The 19,342-nt window shown below is 38.2% G+C and overlaps 1 protein-coding gene across 1 annotated transcript; it reads right to left on the bottom strand.

The window, feature by feature from the left end:
• Nucleotides 1-371: 371 nt before the first annotated feature.
• On the bottom strand, nucleotides 372-18,481 carry LOC147856829 (P-loop containing nucleoside triphosphate hydrolases superfamily protein). The gene is given in 22 exon segments (XM_087328486.1): nucleotides 372-789; nucleotides 792-2,034; nucleotides 2,958-3,205; nucleotides 6,214-6,339; nucleotides 6,434-6,499; nucleotides 6,585-7,486; nucleotides 7,596-8,007; nucleotides 8,095-9,452; nucleotides 9,553-9,853; nucleotides 9,940-10,245; nucleotides 10,564-10,701; nucleotides 10,782-10,893; nucleotides 10,980-11,555; nucleotides 13,790-13,863; nucleotides 14,241-14,363; nucleotides 14,457-14,587; nucleotides 14,694-14,842; nucleotides 14,968-15,162; nucleotides 15,230-15,312; nucleotides 15,404-15,520; nucleotides 15,859-16,243; nucleotides 18,274-18,481. Coding segments are annotated over 22 exon segments (7,485 nt in total). The 5' UTR covers nucleotides 18,417-18,481; the 3' UTR covers nucleotides 372-492.
• Between the last annotated feature and the right edge of the window lie 861 nt (nucleotides 18,482-19,342).

Here is a 19,342-nt window from a genome sequence, read left to right as displayed (position 1 = left end):
ATCCAGCCCTGGAGGCTGGAGTTCTAATCCATCGACTCCAACCCAGTCCTGGGTTTAGTGACCAATCTAATCTAAAACGACAAATTTTAACCACTCATCTAGTAGTATCAGATAAAATAAGCTTGCCCAAATGGATGTATAAAATTCCCTACTTGTACTTTCTTATTTACGTAAATATTCTTGTTGCATAAATACTTAGATATGAAGTTATTTTTATGTAGACAACAGAAACAAAATAATGTAAACACCTACCTGGATGTCGACCACATATTTGGGTAAGCTTGTATCATCTATTTCTCGGGATTGCACTCAAACCCAAAACAACTGACTTAATCACATTCAGCATGTATAAAGTGCTCAATAACAGGACATCCAGAAAGCCTTTCATTTCAGGACTTCCATGTTGAGAAGTCTGCTTGATATAACAGACGAAAAATTGGAACACTTTGTTGTGCTTTACATATTTGACAATAAGATACATTTTCATATTTGCTAGCTCTTTTTCATGTTGAGATCACCAACTTCTGGACAATGAATTAATGGGAAAAGAATTTTTGTTTCTGCTAAAACTCTTTCAAATCTTTCCCATTCAGCATCCAAAAATTCATTCCGACTACAAAGTTCAGAAACTACTTTCTTTTCCAGGTTTTTCAGTTCAGCGGTCCGATATGAAATATTCTTGCTTGTCTCATGTCTGGGAACAGCTTTCTGTGAATTTACAGATCCCACTTCACCTGTAGAAACAAAATCGAGGTTAGGAGGAAAAGTCAAGGGAGTTACAAAAACACATTAAATGAGGTAAAGATCATGCCTGGATCATTTTCCAGGTGATGCCGTTTAGGATGCCTCAATGTCTCAAAATCACTCTCTAATTCTTCAGCTCTGGTATCTTGCACTGAGCAGTTACTTGTGATTCTATTGTTTGAAAGATTGCCATCATTGTTGTGGATTTCTGTTTTGTGATGGGATGACAATTGCCGATAGGTTTTAGAACCAGTACATGAATCTGACACTAATGATAATTGGATAGAAGAACCTTTTGCCCTCCCTTCTTTCAGTGATCGTTCTTCTTTAGGTGCTGACTGCCGGATACCATTTTCTGTAGCAAGCTTTGAGTCTGTCATGCCAGTTTCATGCATATTCTTATTTAGTCTTTTACTATGATCATTATCAATTTGTTTCCGTTTTCTCATTATACTACTGCTGTGGCAAATTCCATCTTTTGCTTTTCCAGCACTTCTACCTTCACTTGAGGAACCAAAACGCTCACTCTCTTTCTTGGTCTCATATTTCGATTGTGCCTCTACTAACTTTCTATCAGTAGCATCCTTCTTATATACATTAAGACGGTCTCTGTTCTGATCATTTATAGTTTTTTCATGATCAATCTCCATTTCAAACTCCAATAAGATTTCGTTTCCCATTTTCTGTGACTGAATTATTTTGTTAGTTTCATTTGATATGTCTTTGACTGGGAGAGTATCAGCATAATCCAACTTCTTACCACCATCAAATTGTTGCTCTAGTTCTGGTCTCTTCCGTGGCACTTTATCTACATGTGATGTTTTATCAAGATACGAGGAACTCCTCCCCCTGTTCCCACTAAGGTCTCTCCATTCTCCACATTGGGGAACATTGAAACAGTTTGTGTATGGTCTTTTGATAGCATGCAGATTACCACGTTCTTTGGCGTCATCTAAGAGGGCTGCCCAAGGAGCACTTTCTTGAAGGGTTAATGCATTGCAAATTATCCATAATGAGAACCTTGCTCGAGTTAGCGCAACATTCATTCTGCGTATGTCAGCAACAAACCCAATCCTGGAAGAACCCGGAGTGTTCCTGGCTGTTGCACGCACGGTAGAAAAGATTACTATATCAACCTCACGACCTTGGAAGGCATCCACAGTGTTAAACTCAATGCCTTCCGCTACTGTCTTCCCAAGAACTTGACAAAATGATTCCCTTAACAAAGAGAGCTGCTGCTGGTAGGGCGTTATTACACCAATACGCCCAGGAAAGACTTCATCTGGGTACCTTCAAAAGTGAACATATTCAGTGAGTAGGAAGACAATTTTCAATTTCCACTTACGCAATCACTGTATTCTGATGATAGAACAGCAGAAACTAACATCTAGACTAGTGACTCCGAAAATACAGGAATCTGTCGAAGGCACCTACTAGAGGCACCTACTAGTTTCAAATGTAAACACATGGAGCAGTGAGCTAAGCGACCACCCATTACACCTTTTACTGCATATTATTTTGTTTGGCTATAAATCCAAAAGAAAACATTTGTGTTATGCTCTATATTATGTGCAAGCCAAAAAGTCTTGATCCCTCCAAGCCAAGTATTTAGCAGAAATAAAATCACGAGGATTCCTATGTCAGTTCCTTTTGAGTAGTAAGCATAGTAGTAGCGGAAGGGAAATTTGGTGAACAGGAATCCAGCTGCCATCAGGTCTCACGCTTCAGCCAGGTACTCCATTGAGAAAGCAATCTTGAAAGTTATTTTGCATCACTTTCGTGGAGTGGATGTGTTGTTCATATGTAGAGCCAATTTCCAGAAAAATATTATGCAAGGGTGCTTCCCTCTAAAAGATTAATTGTTTAAACCATTCGACCGACATATGTCTCCCATTCTCAGAGCTTTTTCACTAGATCAAGGTAGACTGGCCAAGCATGAAAGACAGCTGAAAACTCAAGACACAAGATAGAATATGTTGCTCAAAACATGCAGAAGGCCAAATTACTCCTACAACAATGATAAGTGATATATGTATTCTATAATTTATAAATGCACAAATAAAATCTCCACATATAAAACTCTATTCCCTATAAGTCTAACAAAAAACAAACAAGAGAATAACACACATCATTATATGATCTCCATTTCATAAGATAGCTCATCATAAGAAATACAATCATTCAAACTATGACTGCTTAAATTCTTTACATACCTGGCTTTCAAATTTTTAAATATTTCCAATGCTGCGTTGACTTCTGCTTCATTGCACAGAGACTGTGTATTAGAACCATGTTTCACCCTTTCATGACCATCAACAACATCAAAAACAACATATGGACCCAAATATTTGTTTCCATGAAAAGCTGCTTTTCTTGAAACTTCCACGGTTAATCCATTTTGCAATTGATTGCCATAAAAATGTCTTGAAGGAAACTCACAGATATCAGGATGCATGCGATACTGCATAACACAAGAACAAGACTCAATATTAACAGATACAACTGGTGTATCTAACATTGAAGATAATAATAGAATTCATATGTATATATGTTGTTAAACTCTCAAATATGACTCTTGGAATTAATATGTCATTAAAATGTTAAACTATCAAATATTTGATACAACTGGTGTATCAAATATGACTCTTGGAGGTGGAACCATGGGAACATTATGTTTTCGTGGCTTTCTGGAACTAGAAATGGAATGGAATATGACAACTAATGATGCTCCGTACAGTTCTTGCTGGAAATCAAGTACATAAACACCAATATTGTTACATAACCACATCAGCAGAGCAACATTAAAAGGTCACCATAGACTGAGCAATAGCAATCTGTTGTGCTCATAAACCTGGTCAACCTGGACCATGGCATCACCACCTGGAATGTGCTTTCCTTGCTTCAGAGAACCCTTAGGCTGAAGCTTTAGTCCATCAATACTTGAGGCATCACATGCTTATCAAACAGGAATATCTACATTTTTCTTAAGAACGTGGAATGCCCATGTGTATATCCTCAGTAAAATGCTTGAGCAATAACCAAGGCATCTTAGGAAGCTTTATTAGTGTGTTTATACCTAAATTTATTTTGGTTTGTTGTTGTCCCAGAAAATTTTCTTGCACCAGTCAGCACTGCACCCATACATTGTAGAGCCAGACAAAATAGTTGGTATGATGAGGAATATCTGGATACAATGAGGTGCTTGAAACAAGCAACCTAGAGGATCGACTGTAAAAATAAACAAGTAAGCAAAAACATCCAATACCAGGAGACAAGGAAGAAGTCCTTTTTCATAAATTTAAGGCAGATGTACACCAGTTTAAAAGAGCATGGAAAATGTCTAATGAGATGCAACCTAGCTCATAACTGACCTCACCTCAGCCTTGACACCAGTTTAAAAGAGCATGGAAAATGTCTAATGAGATGCAACCTAGCTCATAACTGACCTCACCTCAGCCTTGACACCAGTTTAAAAGAGCATGGAAAATGTCTAATGAGATGCAACCTAGCTCATAACTGACCTCACCTCAGCCTTGACACCAGTTTAAAAGAGCATGGAAAATGTCTAATGAGATGCAACCTAGCTCATAACTGACCTCACCTCAGCCTTGACACCAGTTTAAAAGAGCATGGAAAATGTCTAATGAGATGCAACCTAGCTCATAACTGACCTCACCTCAGCCTTGACACCAGTTTAAAAGAGCATGGAAAATGTCTAATGAGATGCAACCTAGCTCATAACTGACCTCACCTCAGCCTGCATGGTAACAGGATCAGAACCAAAATTCTTCTTGGGAGAGGAAAAGGTGGCATTCACACCATCCAATACATATCTAAGAATGTAACATTCACAAGGACATCATTGATGCCCTTAAAAGACAATGTGCAGTTACAATTTCATGAACCAATGCTTTGGTTGTCCGAAACAGTTGTAGCACCAACTCCTCTATACAAAGCAGAGATTTGATGACCGAGTCTCCATGGAACACATAACTGGACAGACTTGGAGAGACCCTTACAAGATAAGAGGTAAAACATCTTACATAATCTAGAATGAAATAAGAGCAGAATGTTTTAGGACCGAGCCTCCATGGAGCACATAACTGGATACATTTGGAGAGAGTGTCTGAATGATTGCCCGCATGATAAGATGTCAAGGGACAACAGAAAGAGACAAGAGCAGGCCCAACAGTGACCAAGGCATTATTCTGATCACTGACCAGTCAAGGGTGTAGATTTAAAGTGATGTATCCAGTAATGGAGGCCAAAATATGATGGCCTGGACATAATAATGACCACTACAGCAAGAACATCTGCTTTCATTGCCTCAAGAGAAAGAGATGCAGACAGGACTACAACAAATGGCAAATACAGACCCTGCATTCTTACTCTTTTTGGTCTCCATATAGATGAAGCATCAAATTACATAGAGACATTTGGTGATTCACAGGAGCATGTCTAGCCATACAAATATTAGTATACGCTATGCTGATGATATTGTGTTGAACTGTGACACTCTGGAGAGATTACTAAAACATCTAAATGCCTTAATATTATTTTGTTCGGATGAAGGTTTGTCAGTGATGGTATTTAGCACCACTATAAGAATGGGTAACAAGATTAGAACCAGAGTTCTTCTTGGGAAATAAAAAGGTGGCATATACATGATCATACACATACCTAGGAGTAACATTCACTGGGCCTCAGTTCTTCTTACAGAACGCTTCATGTGCTCGACTTTCTTGTGGACATGAGGTCCTAGGAGCTCTTAAGAGACAATGTGCACATATATAGTTTCAAGAGCCACAAACTATATTGTAGCCATTTGATATACTTGTCACACCAACTCTTTATCTACAAAGCAGGAAATGGATATATACTTTCAAGAGCCACAAACTGTATTATAGCATAAGTGCACTGCTCCCGTTCCAATATAGCTTGGATTGTCCCCATCTAAAGATGAGCAACATACTTTCAAGAGTGATCTGACTGGATATTATAAGAGAAGTTTTACACACATCGGAGGATGGATTCGTCATCAGGCCATTTTATATGGACATACATCTATCCTATACACTGCGCAGAGTGATAGGGCAGCAAACTTCATCACATCAGTTAAAGATTCAGACACCTCCCTATTCTGGATCAACCTATGCTAGAGATCTATCGAAGATAAAAATTACAATATAACTGACTTGAGAATATTACATGTACTGATAACCAGATTTTTTGGTTATTTTTTATCTTATTTACTTTTAATTCTTTTTTTCTTTACTTAACAATATTTATTTTGGTTTCTTGTTCTCAAACACGAGACAACATTTATCATGTAATCTATTGTTTGGTCTTATATGCCATTTTGGCCTCTTAAAAGACGTTAATATTTCTTTCTTTCTTTCTTTCTCACATAAAAGCAAACGGAAATAACATATATGCAACATAAGTAAAGAGGAGATACATCCACATTACTTGCACATTCAGCATTGAAACAAGATGTCCTCCTTTTTGAAGCCGTTCAAACATGCTGCATTGATATGAAAATCTACTTGCCATCTGTGACAGCACGGTTGCTGGAAGTTGCTTCGGATCACCCACCTACAACAAATTCGAAAATTGATTTTTTGTGAACATCACTAGACATATTGAGAAGAATCTGCAAAATATGGAGCAATTGCATCAAAATACGAACCATTACACATTTTGCCTGCATCTGTTTTAGCAGTTGTAGTGGAATAAGTGTTGCTGGTTCCAATGCCTTCAAGGGGTAATGCATTAGATATTCAGCAAACAATGCATAATGCATCTATGGAAATTCCACACCTGTCAAATGCAAATGATACCTGAGCTGCTTCATCAATTACAACAGCATCAAACAAACCCTCCTCAAGGTTCCTAGGTTGCCTTCGCCCACCACAGCCTTTGTCCAAACAAGCTGAAAACACGTCCCCCCCACACCCACTTAATGTGGCTATGACAATTTCAGCTTGTCGGATAATTTCCTTCTTCAATGACTGACGCTTGTTCCTTGCTTCCTCGACTAACTGTTTCTCACCTGCTTCAAGAATAGCTAATTCTCCACAAACTTGTCTCCGCTGTTTATAGAGTAAATTCACATTGGTTTTGATGGATGCTTCAGTATCATTGTGATCAACACCTTTTTTACCCTTAGTATCACTATTTTGCAGTTTGGAAAGCTGGGCTTCAAGCATTTTTATATTATCAAGGATTTTGTGAAGCTTGGATCTTAGTAGTCCAGTTTTACTCATTTCCATTTCCAGCCCTCCAGCATCGGTATTTTCTTTCTCAGATTCCAATTGCTTTTCGATTAGTGTATCAACGAACACAGGCAAAGAATTTGGATGGACAGTTTTTGCATTCCCAACTCGCACCAAGTAAGGTCTGAAAAATCCACCACTTGAATCATATAGACCATTTTTACGTATCCTGGCAACAAGTTCATCCACTGCCGCATTGGATTGTGCACACACCAGAATCCTCACCTTTACATCTCTATCTCTGGGAACACTTTCAGATGTCTCCTGATTTACTTGTTCTCTGGCTAATGCAGCAGCTTGCCAAGACCTTGCAATGGCCACATTTCGGCTGACATTCCTATTTGCACTTGTATGAGAAGTTTTTAATGAACTGTCCTCTTTTGCATTTATTTTATTTCCTTTTGAGTTTCTTATAGAAGCAAACAATGCACTTACTATTGCCACAATTGTACGTGTTTTGCCTGTGCCTGGACAGTATTTTGCAACTTTTCTTTAGGAGAAAAATGATTTACCAAACAACTTAAACGTCAAGCTGAATATTTTGAGATGAATGTGCAAAATAGAAAAAATGGAAACCTGGAGGACCCTGCACTAAAGACAGCTCATGACCATTGGCCGATACAGTTGACTGAAGAGCCATCTCAATCGCCTGAATTTGGCTTGCATTATAATCTACCTTCAATTTTATCTGAAGTTTATCAGAAAGCCTTGCCAGAGCTTGAGTGTTCAGTGCTGAGATTTCAGAATTAGAAATCTCAGAAGATCTATTGTTCAGTATAATTGGCATTAGAGGAAGGTGTTCTAGAGCTGAAAGAGCTTGAAACTCCCTTAGTTGTGGTGTTATACTCATCAACCGAGTTGCATGCCATTTACTTCTTTCTAGCAGGAGACTGCGTACCTTGACTAGACGTTTATTTCCTGTGCGAAGAAAAAATTTCAGAACTAACTTAACTGAGTGGTTGTTATTGTCTTTCTCTTGCCGTTCCACCTGCAATACCAGACATGTTTGTCCCTATTGTAATACAAAAGTACTAGAATTGGAGATAAATGTTAATGGTTTAATTCATTCAGGTACCTTCCCAATCATATGAACAGCTTGAGAGCTATCATCAAACGGTTGTCGTGAAATGAGCAACAAATCATTTTCAAAGCATGCTCTTGCAGGTGCATCAGCACCTGCATCAGCAGTAAACCTGCCAACATCAAAATCATCTACTTTTTCTAAAGACATCAAACGCAAAACACACGTCGTCGTTCCATCAGATAGACTCATCTGATCATAACTTTGCTGCAGTTGTGCTTTAAACTCTTCAAGAACTAGTGGACGAAAAATATCCATATAATGTTGAGAGGACCGAAAAGTCAATGGAACTTTCAGCATTGCCTCAGCCTGAAGACCTTCAGCAGTAATTTCTGAACTCAAACCCACCACAGCAAAGTAGTCTAGACAGAGGATGCGCTTATACCATTCATCCATCCTTGGAGGTGGTGGCCTTATTGTTAATCCAGGCCTTCTGCCATTATTTTTGAGATGTTCATTGGGAACCTGCAACTGTATAAGCTGGCGCTTAGGCTGAGAAATAGAACCTATGCTCAAACCTTTCTTTGGAAACACTGGCAAAGACTTTGTGTAAGGTACTGTCACACTGCTTTTTAAAGCACTGTTTGATTCATCTTCCACAATCTCCTTCAAAACTGAATCCAGAGTTTCTGTTTTCTCACATTTCCTAGTAATATCAACATTATTTGGCTCTTTTTCATTGTGCAAATTCGGACCAGGCTTCTTATCAGACTGTTTGTTATCATCCAGCTTTCTGGGCAGAGTCTTTGTTGCATTTTGTTTGTCTTGGACGGGTTTCTTTCCAAAAGAATGCTTAGGATCATCCATCTTTCCAGGGAAAATCTTTCTTTCAACTATCTTTTCCATCGTATTCTGTGGAATGTTAAATTTATCAGTATGAGAAGTAGAATGATTCTCACCTTTCAAGTTCATTGCTAGATTATTTCGTCCAGAGATACCAAAGTATCTATCAAGGGTAGTATTCTTGCTGCCTTGACTACTACCATAAAGGCCTAGCTGTTTCTGCATTGATACAGGATGCAAATGTCTTGGTCTCTGAGGAATTTCATGATCAGGCAAGGTTTGAACACTGCTGGCCAATTCATCATCAGTGATCTCCAGCATTTTTCTTGCAGAACCAATCTTCTCTGAAGGGTTATGAACAAGGAAGGGCTTGCTTTCAATAGTGTGTGACACGATTACATCTTCCTTCATGGTTTGCTTAATGATACCTTCGTCATTAATATGTTTTCCTTCTCCTACATTCACTGAATCTATCACGTCTAAGGGCAGCTCAACCTTTCTAATCTCTAACAGCATGGTATGGAACAATGACTCTATTTTGCTTCTCATTGAATCTCTTAAAATGGTTCCTGATCAAAATATACATATACAGTCAGAATATTTCATTCAGGCAGAATTAAAAGATAGCTAATGAGGATTTCAGAAGTTGGGGATTGTAGTACAAGATACCTCTCATTAACCAGCCTTGAATCTCCTCAAAGAGATGAGACTGTGATTCTGGTAAGGAGCATATTTCCTTCATGTGATTCAGAATTGAGACTAAGGCTTCTTTCCATCTCCTGTGTATGCTTGCTACAGAGACCTCTCCCCAACTTATAAAGTGAACTATCCAAGATGTTGTGCCAATAGAGTATATTCCCTGCAAATCTCCATAGCACCTGGACAGAAGGCCCTCAGCTGGTCTTTTTGCTAGATGTAGAACATTTTGGAAAACTACTGGTAGCACGTCAAACATGCGTGCAAATGACATCTAAAAGACACACAGATGATCATAACTATCTGTGCATAATTTCTAACTGAGATAAGACTAAATATAAATTAGCTCTTCCGGCATACCAAATAAGTATTATCTTCAGAGTAATGGCGTCCATCTCTCATCAGTTTCAGAAGGAGTGGCCAGAGAAAAGTTGAAAGTTCATGTTGAAATTTCCTCCTTGATGAAATTCCCATTGAGACACCAGTGTTTTCAACCTTCAACAGTTGATCATATTTCAAATCTTTTAAAAAACCTCCCTCTTTATTAGGTGTTGAAACATTAGCTGCTTGATCAGCACTTTCAGCTTTTGTCCACAGGGTCACCAGTTTCCAAGCAAGAAATAAAATGTTTTGAAGTGGACCTCCATCCAATCTGGTCAGCATTAACTGCACCCATCACATTTCCTTGCTTCTCAGTTTCTTCAAAATATTGTAAAGTCATTGAATATACATCTGTGTATGTATATACATATCACACAAACACAAATATGTTTTGTTTATCAGCACACATACTATAGCCCACACACACAAGTCAAGATATTTGATTGTTCTAGTATCAGCACCTACTCCTGATTCCATCAGTGTCATACATGTGAATGCTTGGACACAAATATACAAACCAGTCTTGTTGCATAAAGTAGCCCACTATTCACGCAAGTGGCATCAGTGTCCTACATGTGAATGCTTGGACACAAATATACAAACCATTCTTGTTGCATAAAGTAGCCCACTATTCACGCAAGTGGCTGAAGCTTCAGCGGCATACAAAAATACCAATCCAGCATCAAGACCAGAATCCCTGGCAAAATGTCCTAGTATGTATCTACCACAATCTTTGATATTCTGTCGAAGGAACAACAGAAAATTAAAGATCAGAATTTACATGAACTTAAATAGTGTTCAGATAAGACCAAAAACCTTGCCTCGTTTGAGCTTAAAGATAAAAGAACCAAAGCTTCTGCAAATAATGGATTCCAAATCCACTTCTCCACTATGTTGCACTGTTTAAGATGGCTCATATAAGTATCTGTACCCCTTCAGAAACCATGAGAAAAGAATCTTTAGAACATTGTAAATGTCCACCATATTGATGATCGTAGCAGACCAAGAAAGTTGCTCACCGTTTTAGTAACGAAACCAGTTGAGAACCATGAGAGGAAACCTTGACTGCATTAGGGAGTAATTGCCCATCAGCACCATCATCACAACCTTTAGGTGTCTCCCAGATGAGGGAAGATGATAAAGCTTTTGACGAGGTAACCTCAGGATATCTATCTGGAAAACAGTTGCCAGACAAAATAGGATTGGCACTTGAAACAAGAAACATCCGTGCAGATGCCCAGGCCACTGCCAGTGAAAAAGAGTCGGGAAGTTCAGAAGGCAGAACTTTCCCCAATATTTCTACCCACAGAATTGGGGCACATAGCCAATTGTCCCTCTCTTCTGTGAGTTTATCTAATCCTTTGTATTCCCTTAATCTATTGTTCTCAAACATTGTTTCGATTCTTTTATTCAAATCATCAACATCTTCGTCATTCATCTCTATGAAGTTGTCACTAATCTTTGTATCCCTCGAGTCCAGGCTGGCAAGAACAACTGAATCTGCAACGATAATAATCTCTAGAAGATGAATGGCAGGCTGCCTCACAGCGTCATATAGTTGGGTGTCTTTGACGGATTCAAGAAGAGGAGGACCCCTGTGCAACACAAGAAATTGTGTTATCATTAGTTTCGATGTTTGAGCCCACAGCAATAACAAAGCTCAATTGAAAACAATGCTGATGTTAGCAACAGGTAATACCAGATTTGTAAACAAATGATAAAAATTCATAATCTTCCAAAAACTACAAAATATACCATCAAGCACAAATATCCTACTTGGACCATAGTGAAGCATAACTAATTGCCTATGCCTGCAATCTCACAAGCAAAGTTATTTACTCACCATATTGCAGACTACCAGAAAACCAATCTTTCCATCCGTTTTTATTGACATTGAGGATGTACGAAATAGTCAGTGTATGGTAGTAGTAGTTGCCTCACCAACCACCCATACAACCAGTAAAATCGCACCATACTAGCTCTACCTTCTTCATATCATACAATATTGTGAACACCAGCCATCAGGCACTGTTAACATGGATGATTGTCCAATCACACAAGAAAACAAGGTGAACACCTCATGTCTACTGCACGCACGCTCACTCCATATCCTCACACATGTCTAATAAGGTCTTGGTAGAGGGGCTTCCCAACACATGGACCATGCACACAATTGTGCCTTTCACTAAGTCAGGAGCTTCATTCAACCAGAGAACTATCTGATGACCATAATTGGCCTCACACAATACATTAAGTAGTGCTTGAAGTTGAACTCGACACTATTAACAGATCAGGGAGAAGGATCGTTGTACTCATATGTAATGAAGTGGTTCAAGCACAATGAACTCAACATCGAGAACTTGCCATCTTTATGATACCCTAAACCCTCTCCAAATTGATGAGTGGAACAAGGTATGGTGATAAGACCTGCAACTGGATACCCAAAAGACTTGGACCGCATCAAGGGAGCCTCTTCCCACAAAGATGGCTTACTAAAAACACCTTTTCATGAGCTTCTCACAGGATGAATTCATCCTGAGACCACATTCCATAGACATCCACATGCCCCACTGTTCAAAAAGCAATAGGGCATCTCAGAGTTTCCTTCCATCGGCTAGAGATCAAAGCAAGTCAAGCACTTTGCTTACCTTGAGTTGCAAGACTTCGCAATTTATGTGAAGAAGAGGTCAAATCTTAGGAACATTTCATGTGCATCCTTGGTGCCTTTGAAAGACTGCGCACATACAATTCCAAGAACCATGAACTAAGTTGTGGCTGTTTGATACACTCGTAACACTGGCTCTTCTCCAAGGAGAAGAAATTTGGGGATCAAGCCTTCATAGAGCACATAACAAGATAGGTTATGTGAGACCTTTAGTCTCAATTATTGCACACATGATAAGCAACAAAGCATTGATGCCCCATAATATATGTATGGGTGGAGATGGGAGCCGCCCCAACAGTGACCAAGGCATTATTCTGATCAGTGACTAGTATAAAACAGATTTGAAAGCTACATTCCAATATAGCTTGGATTTTCTACAACGAAGCATGACCAAATTGCAAAAGAAAAGAGTTACCCAAACTGATATCATTAAGTTGGATACCGAAACAATGTAGAGCAGCCAAACAACACCTATTAGAAGGAAAATGACCCACTATAAGGCACACTCTTTTTACACATGTCGCAGGATGGATTTATCATCAACACTTATATGGATACACATCTACCTCATCATCCTCTCTGTAGTGTGATAGGACAGGTCGGAACCTCTTCACATCAGCTAGAAATTGAGATAGCCATAAGTACGCACACAAATCTATGGAAAAATGGATCTGCCAATTGTTGTTCAAAGACGACAATACAACTACGGCAGCTCATTAACAAAAAGCTAACACTACTTTCTTTATCTCCATCTTGTGTATCATAAGAAGATTTCGTCATCCTTTTCAAGAAGAATGTAAGCAGGGACACGAACATCCTTGCCAAACTTCAAATGTACGTATTGGTAACCAACATTTTCAAGGATGTGTCAACACAATTCCATGTGTATGATCTGATCCAAGTTTTCTTGGTTCATTTGCGCTTCGATTTGTGGGGGATTTAACATTTCGACTCAAAATGGATATGACACTTCCCGATGTTCCTCTCATATCTCATTGCCAAAATACTCTGGTATGATTATAAAGACCCAAAGCTGTATAAATTTTCTTGAACATATTTATAAGAGTAATAAGCATTTGGCTGCTAAAACAAGTTATACAAACTTCCAGTAATAGAAGCACGTTGCAAATAACTTTTCTTAAGGGAGATTTTAAGAAACGATACCACACATGCACACACTCCAATGGAGGAGAAGCTGGTGCCATCTGGTAACCTCGTGTGACAATAAGGAATGCAATCTGTATAACCAGCATTAAAGTATATATGTATCAGCATACAAAAATTAATAAGAGAATCATCCATATGCAACATAACCTCCCTACATACACATCTGTGAAAGACAAATCCATCCTTGGAAGATTGTTATATGTACAAACAGTCAAATACATGCAAGACAAAATCTCCATATGGGATATCAATCTCCACGCACGCACGTGCAAAACAAATTCTGAAACTTGTTCTAAATCAATTCTCTAATATTAGGCAGACAGTACAATTGCCAATATACCAATATTTCTTCTTCTATTAATGTAATATTCTTACACAAATTAGCTTTTCTCGATATGAAAATGCACGATATGCATGGATGATCAAGATTACTCTCAGAAGATTTGACCTGCCGGGCCTTTTTTCTCATCAAACCACTGAAATTTCTGCTGTGACTAACTTGTTGAAGAAGAAAATAGAGTACATTTCTACGTTGTCTTTCGTACTCTCCATCTTGAAGAGCCTCCAATGACTAAATTAGTAAGAAATCAATTATCAGGAAAGAATCGGTTATTGAAATAGAACAGGTTGGAGATTTCACTGGATTTTCTTTTAATTCACGGACCTGTAAGAAAGGTTGAAAAAGGTCAAAAATAGCTTTATGCATTTTCTCTTCACATGTATGGAAGCATTGGCCTATCAATGTGCTCCGCATTACTTCTGGCGAAAATGTAGTCTTGATCCAAAGTTTGTAACCTGTAAGGTAACATGCATCGGAATTTTCCATTTACAGAATCAGATAGACTAGACTCCAAACATATTGAATGGCCTAATAAAATTATGACAAGTATAGAAAACTTACCTAAAACCTCAAGTAGCAACTTAAGGCAAAATAGGGCATTCCAAAACACTGGAGTGGCTTCACTGGCATGATTCAAAACTAGACTAAGTAAGGAAGGATACCGCTCTATAATTGCCTCCTCAAATGCAGCTGGTTCTAGCACTCCAAGTCTGGAAATATAAGACAGTTTTCCAAACATAAATAAGCCTATAGATATATGACAGATTTACAACCATGAAAAAGGTCAAGGAATCCCCCAATAAGGTTATGTATTAAGGGCAGAATTGTTGCATACAGAGTTTTTAATCCAATCCATAAGGATTCCTTTGTGAATCGAGCTCTAGGCCTACTGTTCATAACAGCAGATATTGCATCCTTATTTCTGGCTGCTTCCTCCATGAATGATTTATTTTCTTCAAACAGATCAAATTCAAGACACTGCATGTGCTTTGCTAACAAAGGTTGAATAGGTTCCAAGTCACTTGCAACCCTGAAAAATGCCAGGTATTTTAGGTTCCATAGTGCAGATGAAAAAGGAAATTGCAAATAATATTTACCTTAACTTTCCAAATGATGTTGCAAGACGAAGGGCAATCCCTCGTGTAGCTTGATCAGTGTGGAAAAGAAGAGCATAGACCCCCTAAAAGTAGCGAGGGGTTTGATTTAGTTTAACATTTTCCTTTGGTCAAATTTAAAGCATATATGGAATATATCCCATTTCTACATCTTACCGGGTAGAATTGATCAGTTGCAAGGGTAAGTTCATACGTATTCTCAACATATTGAAGGAAAGTAGCAAATAATTTGTCAATTTCAGCATCATCCAGTAACATAGGGAACCGCATAACCTGCATTTCAACTTCTAAGCCGCCTCTAATGGTTGCATTTGAACAAATGTATTACTCGTTTTTCTTTTCCTCTCCATTTTTGGAGAGAGAATATTATCAACTAGGAGAGGCCACAACAGTCTGTGAGACCCAAACAATGAATACAGCTTACCGATGTCCTCTCATTCATGACCACTAAGGACAATGAATTTAAAAACCTTTTGAGCATAACAGTCAGTTTCAAGGTGTGCCTATAGGTAGAAGACCATTTAAAGTTAAGTATTCTATCAAATACAAAATATCTATAAGTATGATCCTAATCCACCACAAAATATCTATCAGTAAGGTGAGATTTTCACCTCAAATAGCACGCATGTTAGCTCGCCACAATCATTTTCCGAGTTCAAGCTGTTGTTTCGCATCTTGCACAAAATCTCATGCAAGTGTTTTGATACCCGCTCTTCATCGAGAGATCTCAACACTGCGAGCAAACTGCACACTACTTCTTCAAGAAAATCTGTTGCATACATTTCCTTTGCTTTGTAATACTGCAGAACACACTCTGTGCATTTTCTCATTTCAGAAGAGAGCCTTTGCCACAAAATCTTTGAAGACGAATTGTTTTCAGAATCTGTGAAATAATAGTAGAAAAGTTCCAATAGGGGCCACGTAATATCATAATGCCCACACCAACAATGTTCGTTTTCAGGAAGATCTTGAAGAAACGTATATGCCTGACCGAACCTGCAGAGAATTCATAAATCCTGAAATTGGTTCTCATTACAGCAACGAACAAAACGCATAAAAGTCTAAAGCCTGGTTAGCTGCAAAGCTAGCACTGCAAGCTGAGTACATCATTGGTAACTACACAAATTTGACTCAGACAATAGCACTATATAAACTGACAATATTCTGATTACATGACCAGCACAGGTTAAAACATCATATCCATATACAAACATTATATGCTCTCTGATTTAGATTTTACTCAATATCATGCAATTAGATGCATCATACACATCAGCAGTCATATCTACATGATATGTTCCAGCGTGCATGTGTTAACAAGAAAATAAGTATTATGTACCCCAAGAAAGAATGTCACGATAAAAATTTATTTTCTCCGTACCTTTTGTGATTTCAAACTGTTGAGAGATTGTTTCAAAAGTATTTACAAAATAAAAGGTTTCAAGTGTGTGTATGTGTGTATGTGTGTATGTGTGTATGTGTGTATGTGTGTATGTGTGTATGTGTGTATGTGTGTATGTGTGTATGTGTGTATGTGTGTATGTGTGTGAGTGTGTGTGTATGTGCGTGTATACATGCATGCATGTAGGGAATATGTTTCCATTCAAATACTCTCTAATAACTGGCAATCAGAATACACCGAATTATGGGAGATATTTTCTTTTCTTTTGTAATTAATGCATTGACTTGTCGGCTGACCTCTGACAGTTTCATAAACTTTGTGAATAAGTAGCAAAAGACAGAAATGTTGATCATTCCTGTCTAACCTCAAAAGTGGCATTTAAGATACAACAGTCATTATAACATCCATGGATAGTTCATTTTAGCATTGTTTCATCATATTATCCATTGCTTAAGAGTCATCATATACGGCTACAATCATTTAAACTGAATTTTGCACATAGCATTATGGAGTGAAATTCTACTACATATAGCATTGGTACATTTCAGTCTTGCTTTCGTGGATGGTTGCTCATTGACTTTCAATGACTATAGTGGCATGAAACTTGCAAAATACTTCATAACAAAAAAGGGAAGGTTTGTAAGAGTACTCAGCTTCTTCGCATTTTAACCGTGACTTTGGATGATTGTTTATTTATCTTAGTTTTTTAAGGAGCAAACACACAGATTAGAAGTTCTGTCAAAATACCAATATTCTTAACATTATAGACGTGTCACATTGAATGCTTGTTTGGTTCCAATGAGATGGCTTAGATATAAATGTACTACCCCTGTTCCAATATCAATGCATTCAAAATGGGTTACAACACATCAGGCAATAGCAATTTAACGTGCACATAGGTCCTGACCATGGGAATTGTGGCCCCATCACCCTTGCCATCAACTGATAAAGAGCGTTATCAACTAGCACCGAGGGTGCTTGCTTTGCTTACCTTGAAGACCTTTCCATCTTAGATCGGCCCATGTTAGAGATCTTTTGAAGGCAGAAGGTTCAGTCTATCTAACTTAACAATTTTATGAGCTTAGCTAACAAGACACTTTGGTATGTTATATTTTGGCCGCTTAAAATATGTTAATATGTCTGTCTTACCTACTATATTAGCTTCAAGGAATGAAAGTTTCAAAAGAAAGAATGGCAGAATGCAAGAATGTTTATCAAAACGCCAAGAATATTAGCATTTAAGTCGTGCCTTATTGGATGTTTGCTTCTCTGAGCTTATCAAAATACCATGAGTCTTTCAGTTTAAATTTAGCCATGTCTTATTAGGTGTTTCCCCGTTATCTTAGCTTTTATAAAGAAGCCTTATCAAAAGACAAAGTTTAATTAAACCTTTCCTCGTTACTTTGATTTTAATAAGGAATGAAACGTGCAGAGAAACCATGGAAAATAGTAAAAGGTTTGTCAAAATGATCAAGTTTGTTTGCATTTTTCACCTTCTCATATTGAATGTCTCCTCCTTCTCCTTATCTTAGTTAGGTTCATGGGATGAGAGTGCAGAGACACCATGGCAACAAAAAAAAAAAAAAAAAGGAAATATGAAAACTCTAAGTTTTCTTGCACATACCAAGATTCTTTACAGCGAGTGAACTCTCGCTCGGAGACATTATCTTCATCGTCTTCCAAAGCTTCGATTTCCTCCCACTTCTTCAGGAGGCGTGACTCACGCGCAGACAATGAGGGAGGGCCGCGAGGAGTATTGCAGCTCATCGTGAAGAGGAGGAGGAGAAGGTTGTCGTCTTCATCAAACGTCTGCAGAAGGAGGCGATGGCGGAGGAGGAAGTCTCGATTTCTCGTCGAGAATGTGTCTGCTGGTTTTCATTCGTTTTTATTATATCATATATGTATACTGTATGAACCATACGTACCATACGTGCATTCCTATTCGAGAAGTTTCAACCATTCGCGTATGGTAAACACCCTCGAAGTATGGTAAATAGTATTTACCTCGTATGCATTCTTTTGGTAACCCCCACGAATGCGAATATGTCAATCTATGATAAATACCATACTTTTGTATATATTCATTATTCATTATAAGGTGAATTTTTTTTCAAGGTAATAAGTGTAATAATTAAAAAAAAGTCATACGAATGTTTTGATAACATACGCATTCGTATGCAGAAAAAAATGTCCGCCAATGCATTCGAGTCTATTACGTACCACGTATTAATTTTCCATCAATTTTTTCTTCTGTGTCTGAAGGCAAAACCTTCGTGGGACATCTCGCTACACACCGTCTTTTTCTATGGTGTTCTGGGGCGAACTTGGATAAGTCTGGGAAAAATCGACCCCCCTCCGAAAATAAGGCATGTGTTTGTTTCTACTCTAATAGCCATTTGATCTAATCACATGGCTCTTCATACTAGTAATCGATGCACGATCTATAACCATATTAAATCAACAGCTTCATTCATTTCCACCTTCGATTCTGCTACAAAAAGGGCTTGCGTATTCGTCGAGAAGGGTAAATTTTATAAATTTGCACCATTTGCAACCTTCCTAGTTATTCCCTGAATATCATGTTTGCGAAACCAAAGATGTTTTGGGTGATGAAATGGCCTTTTAGCCACATGAGTCAACACTTTGTCTTTTAGCTTGAAATCCCATATTGAATTTCCCGCTTAGTTGTTGCG

The sequence above is a fragment of the Azolla caroliniana genome, unplaced genomic scaffold (assembly GCF_043228905.1).
Source record: "Azolla caroliniana isolate FFs.n. ecotype wild unplaced genomic scaffold, voAzoCaro1.0.p SCAF_12, whole genome shotgun sequence".
Classification (NCBI taxonomy): domain Eukaryota; kingdom Viridiplantae; phylum Streptophyta; class Polypodiopsida; order Salviniales; family Salviniaceae; genus Azolla; species Azolla caroliniana.
This window is presented reverse-complemented; position numbering and strand designations above follow the sequence as displayed.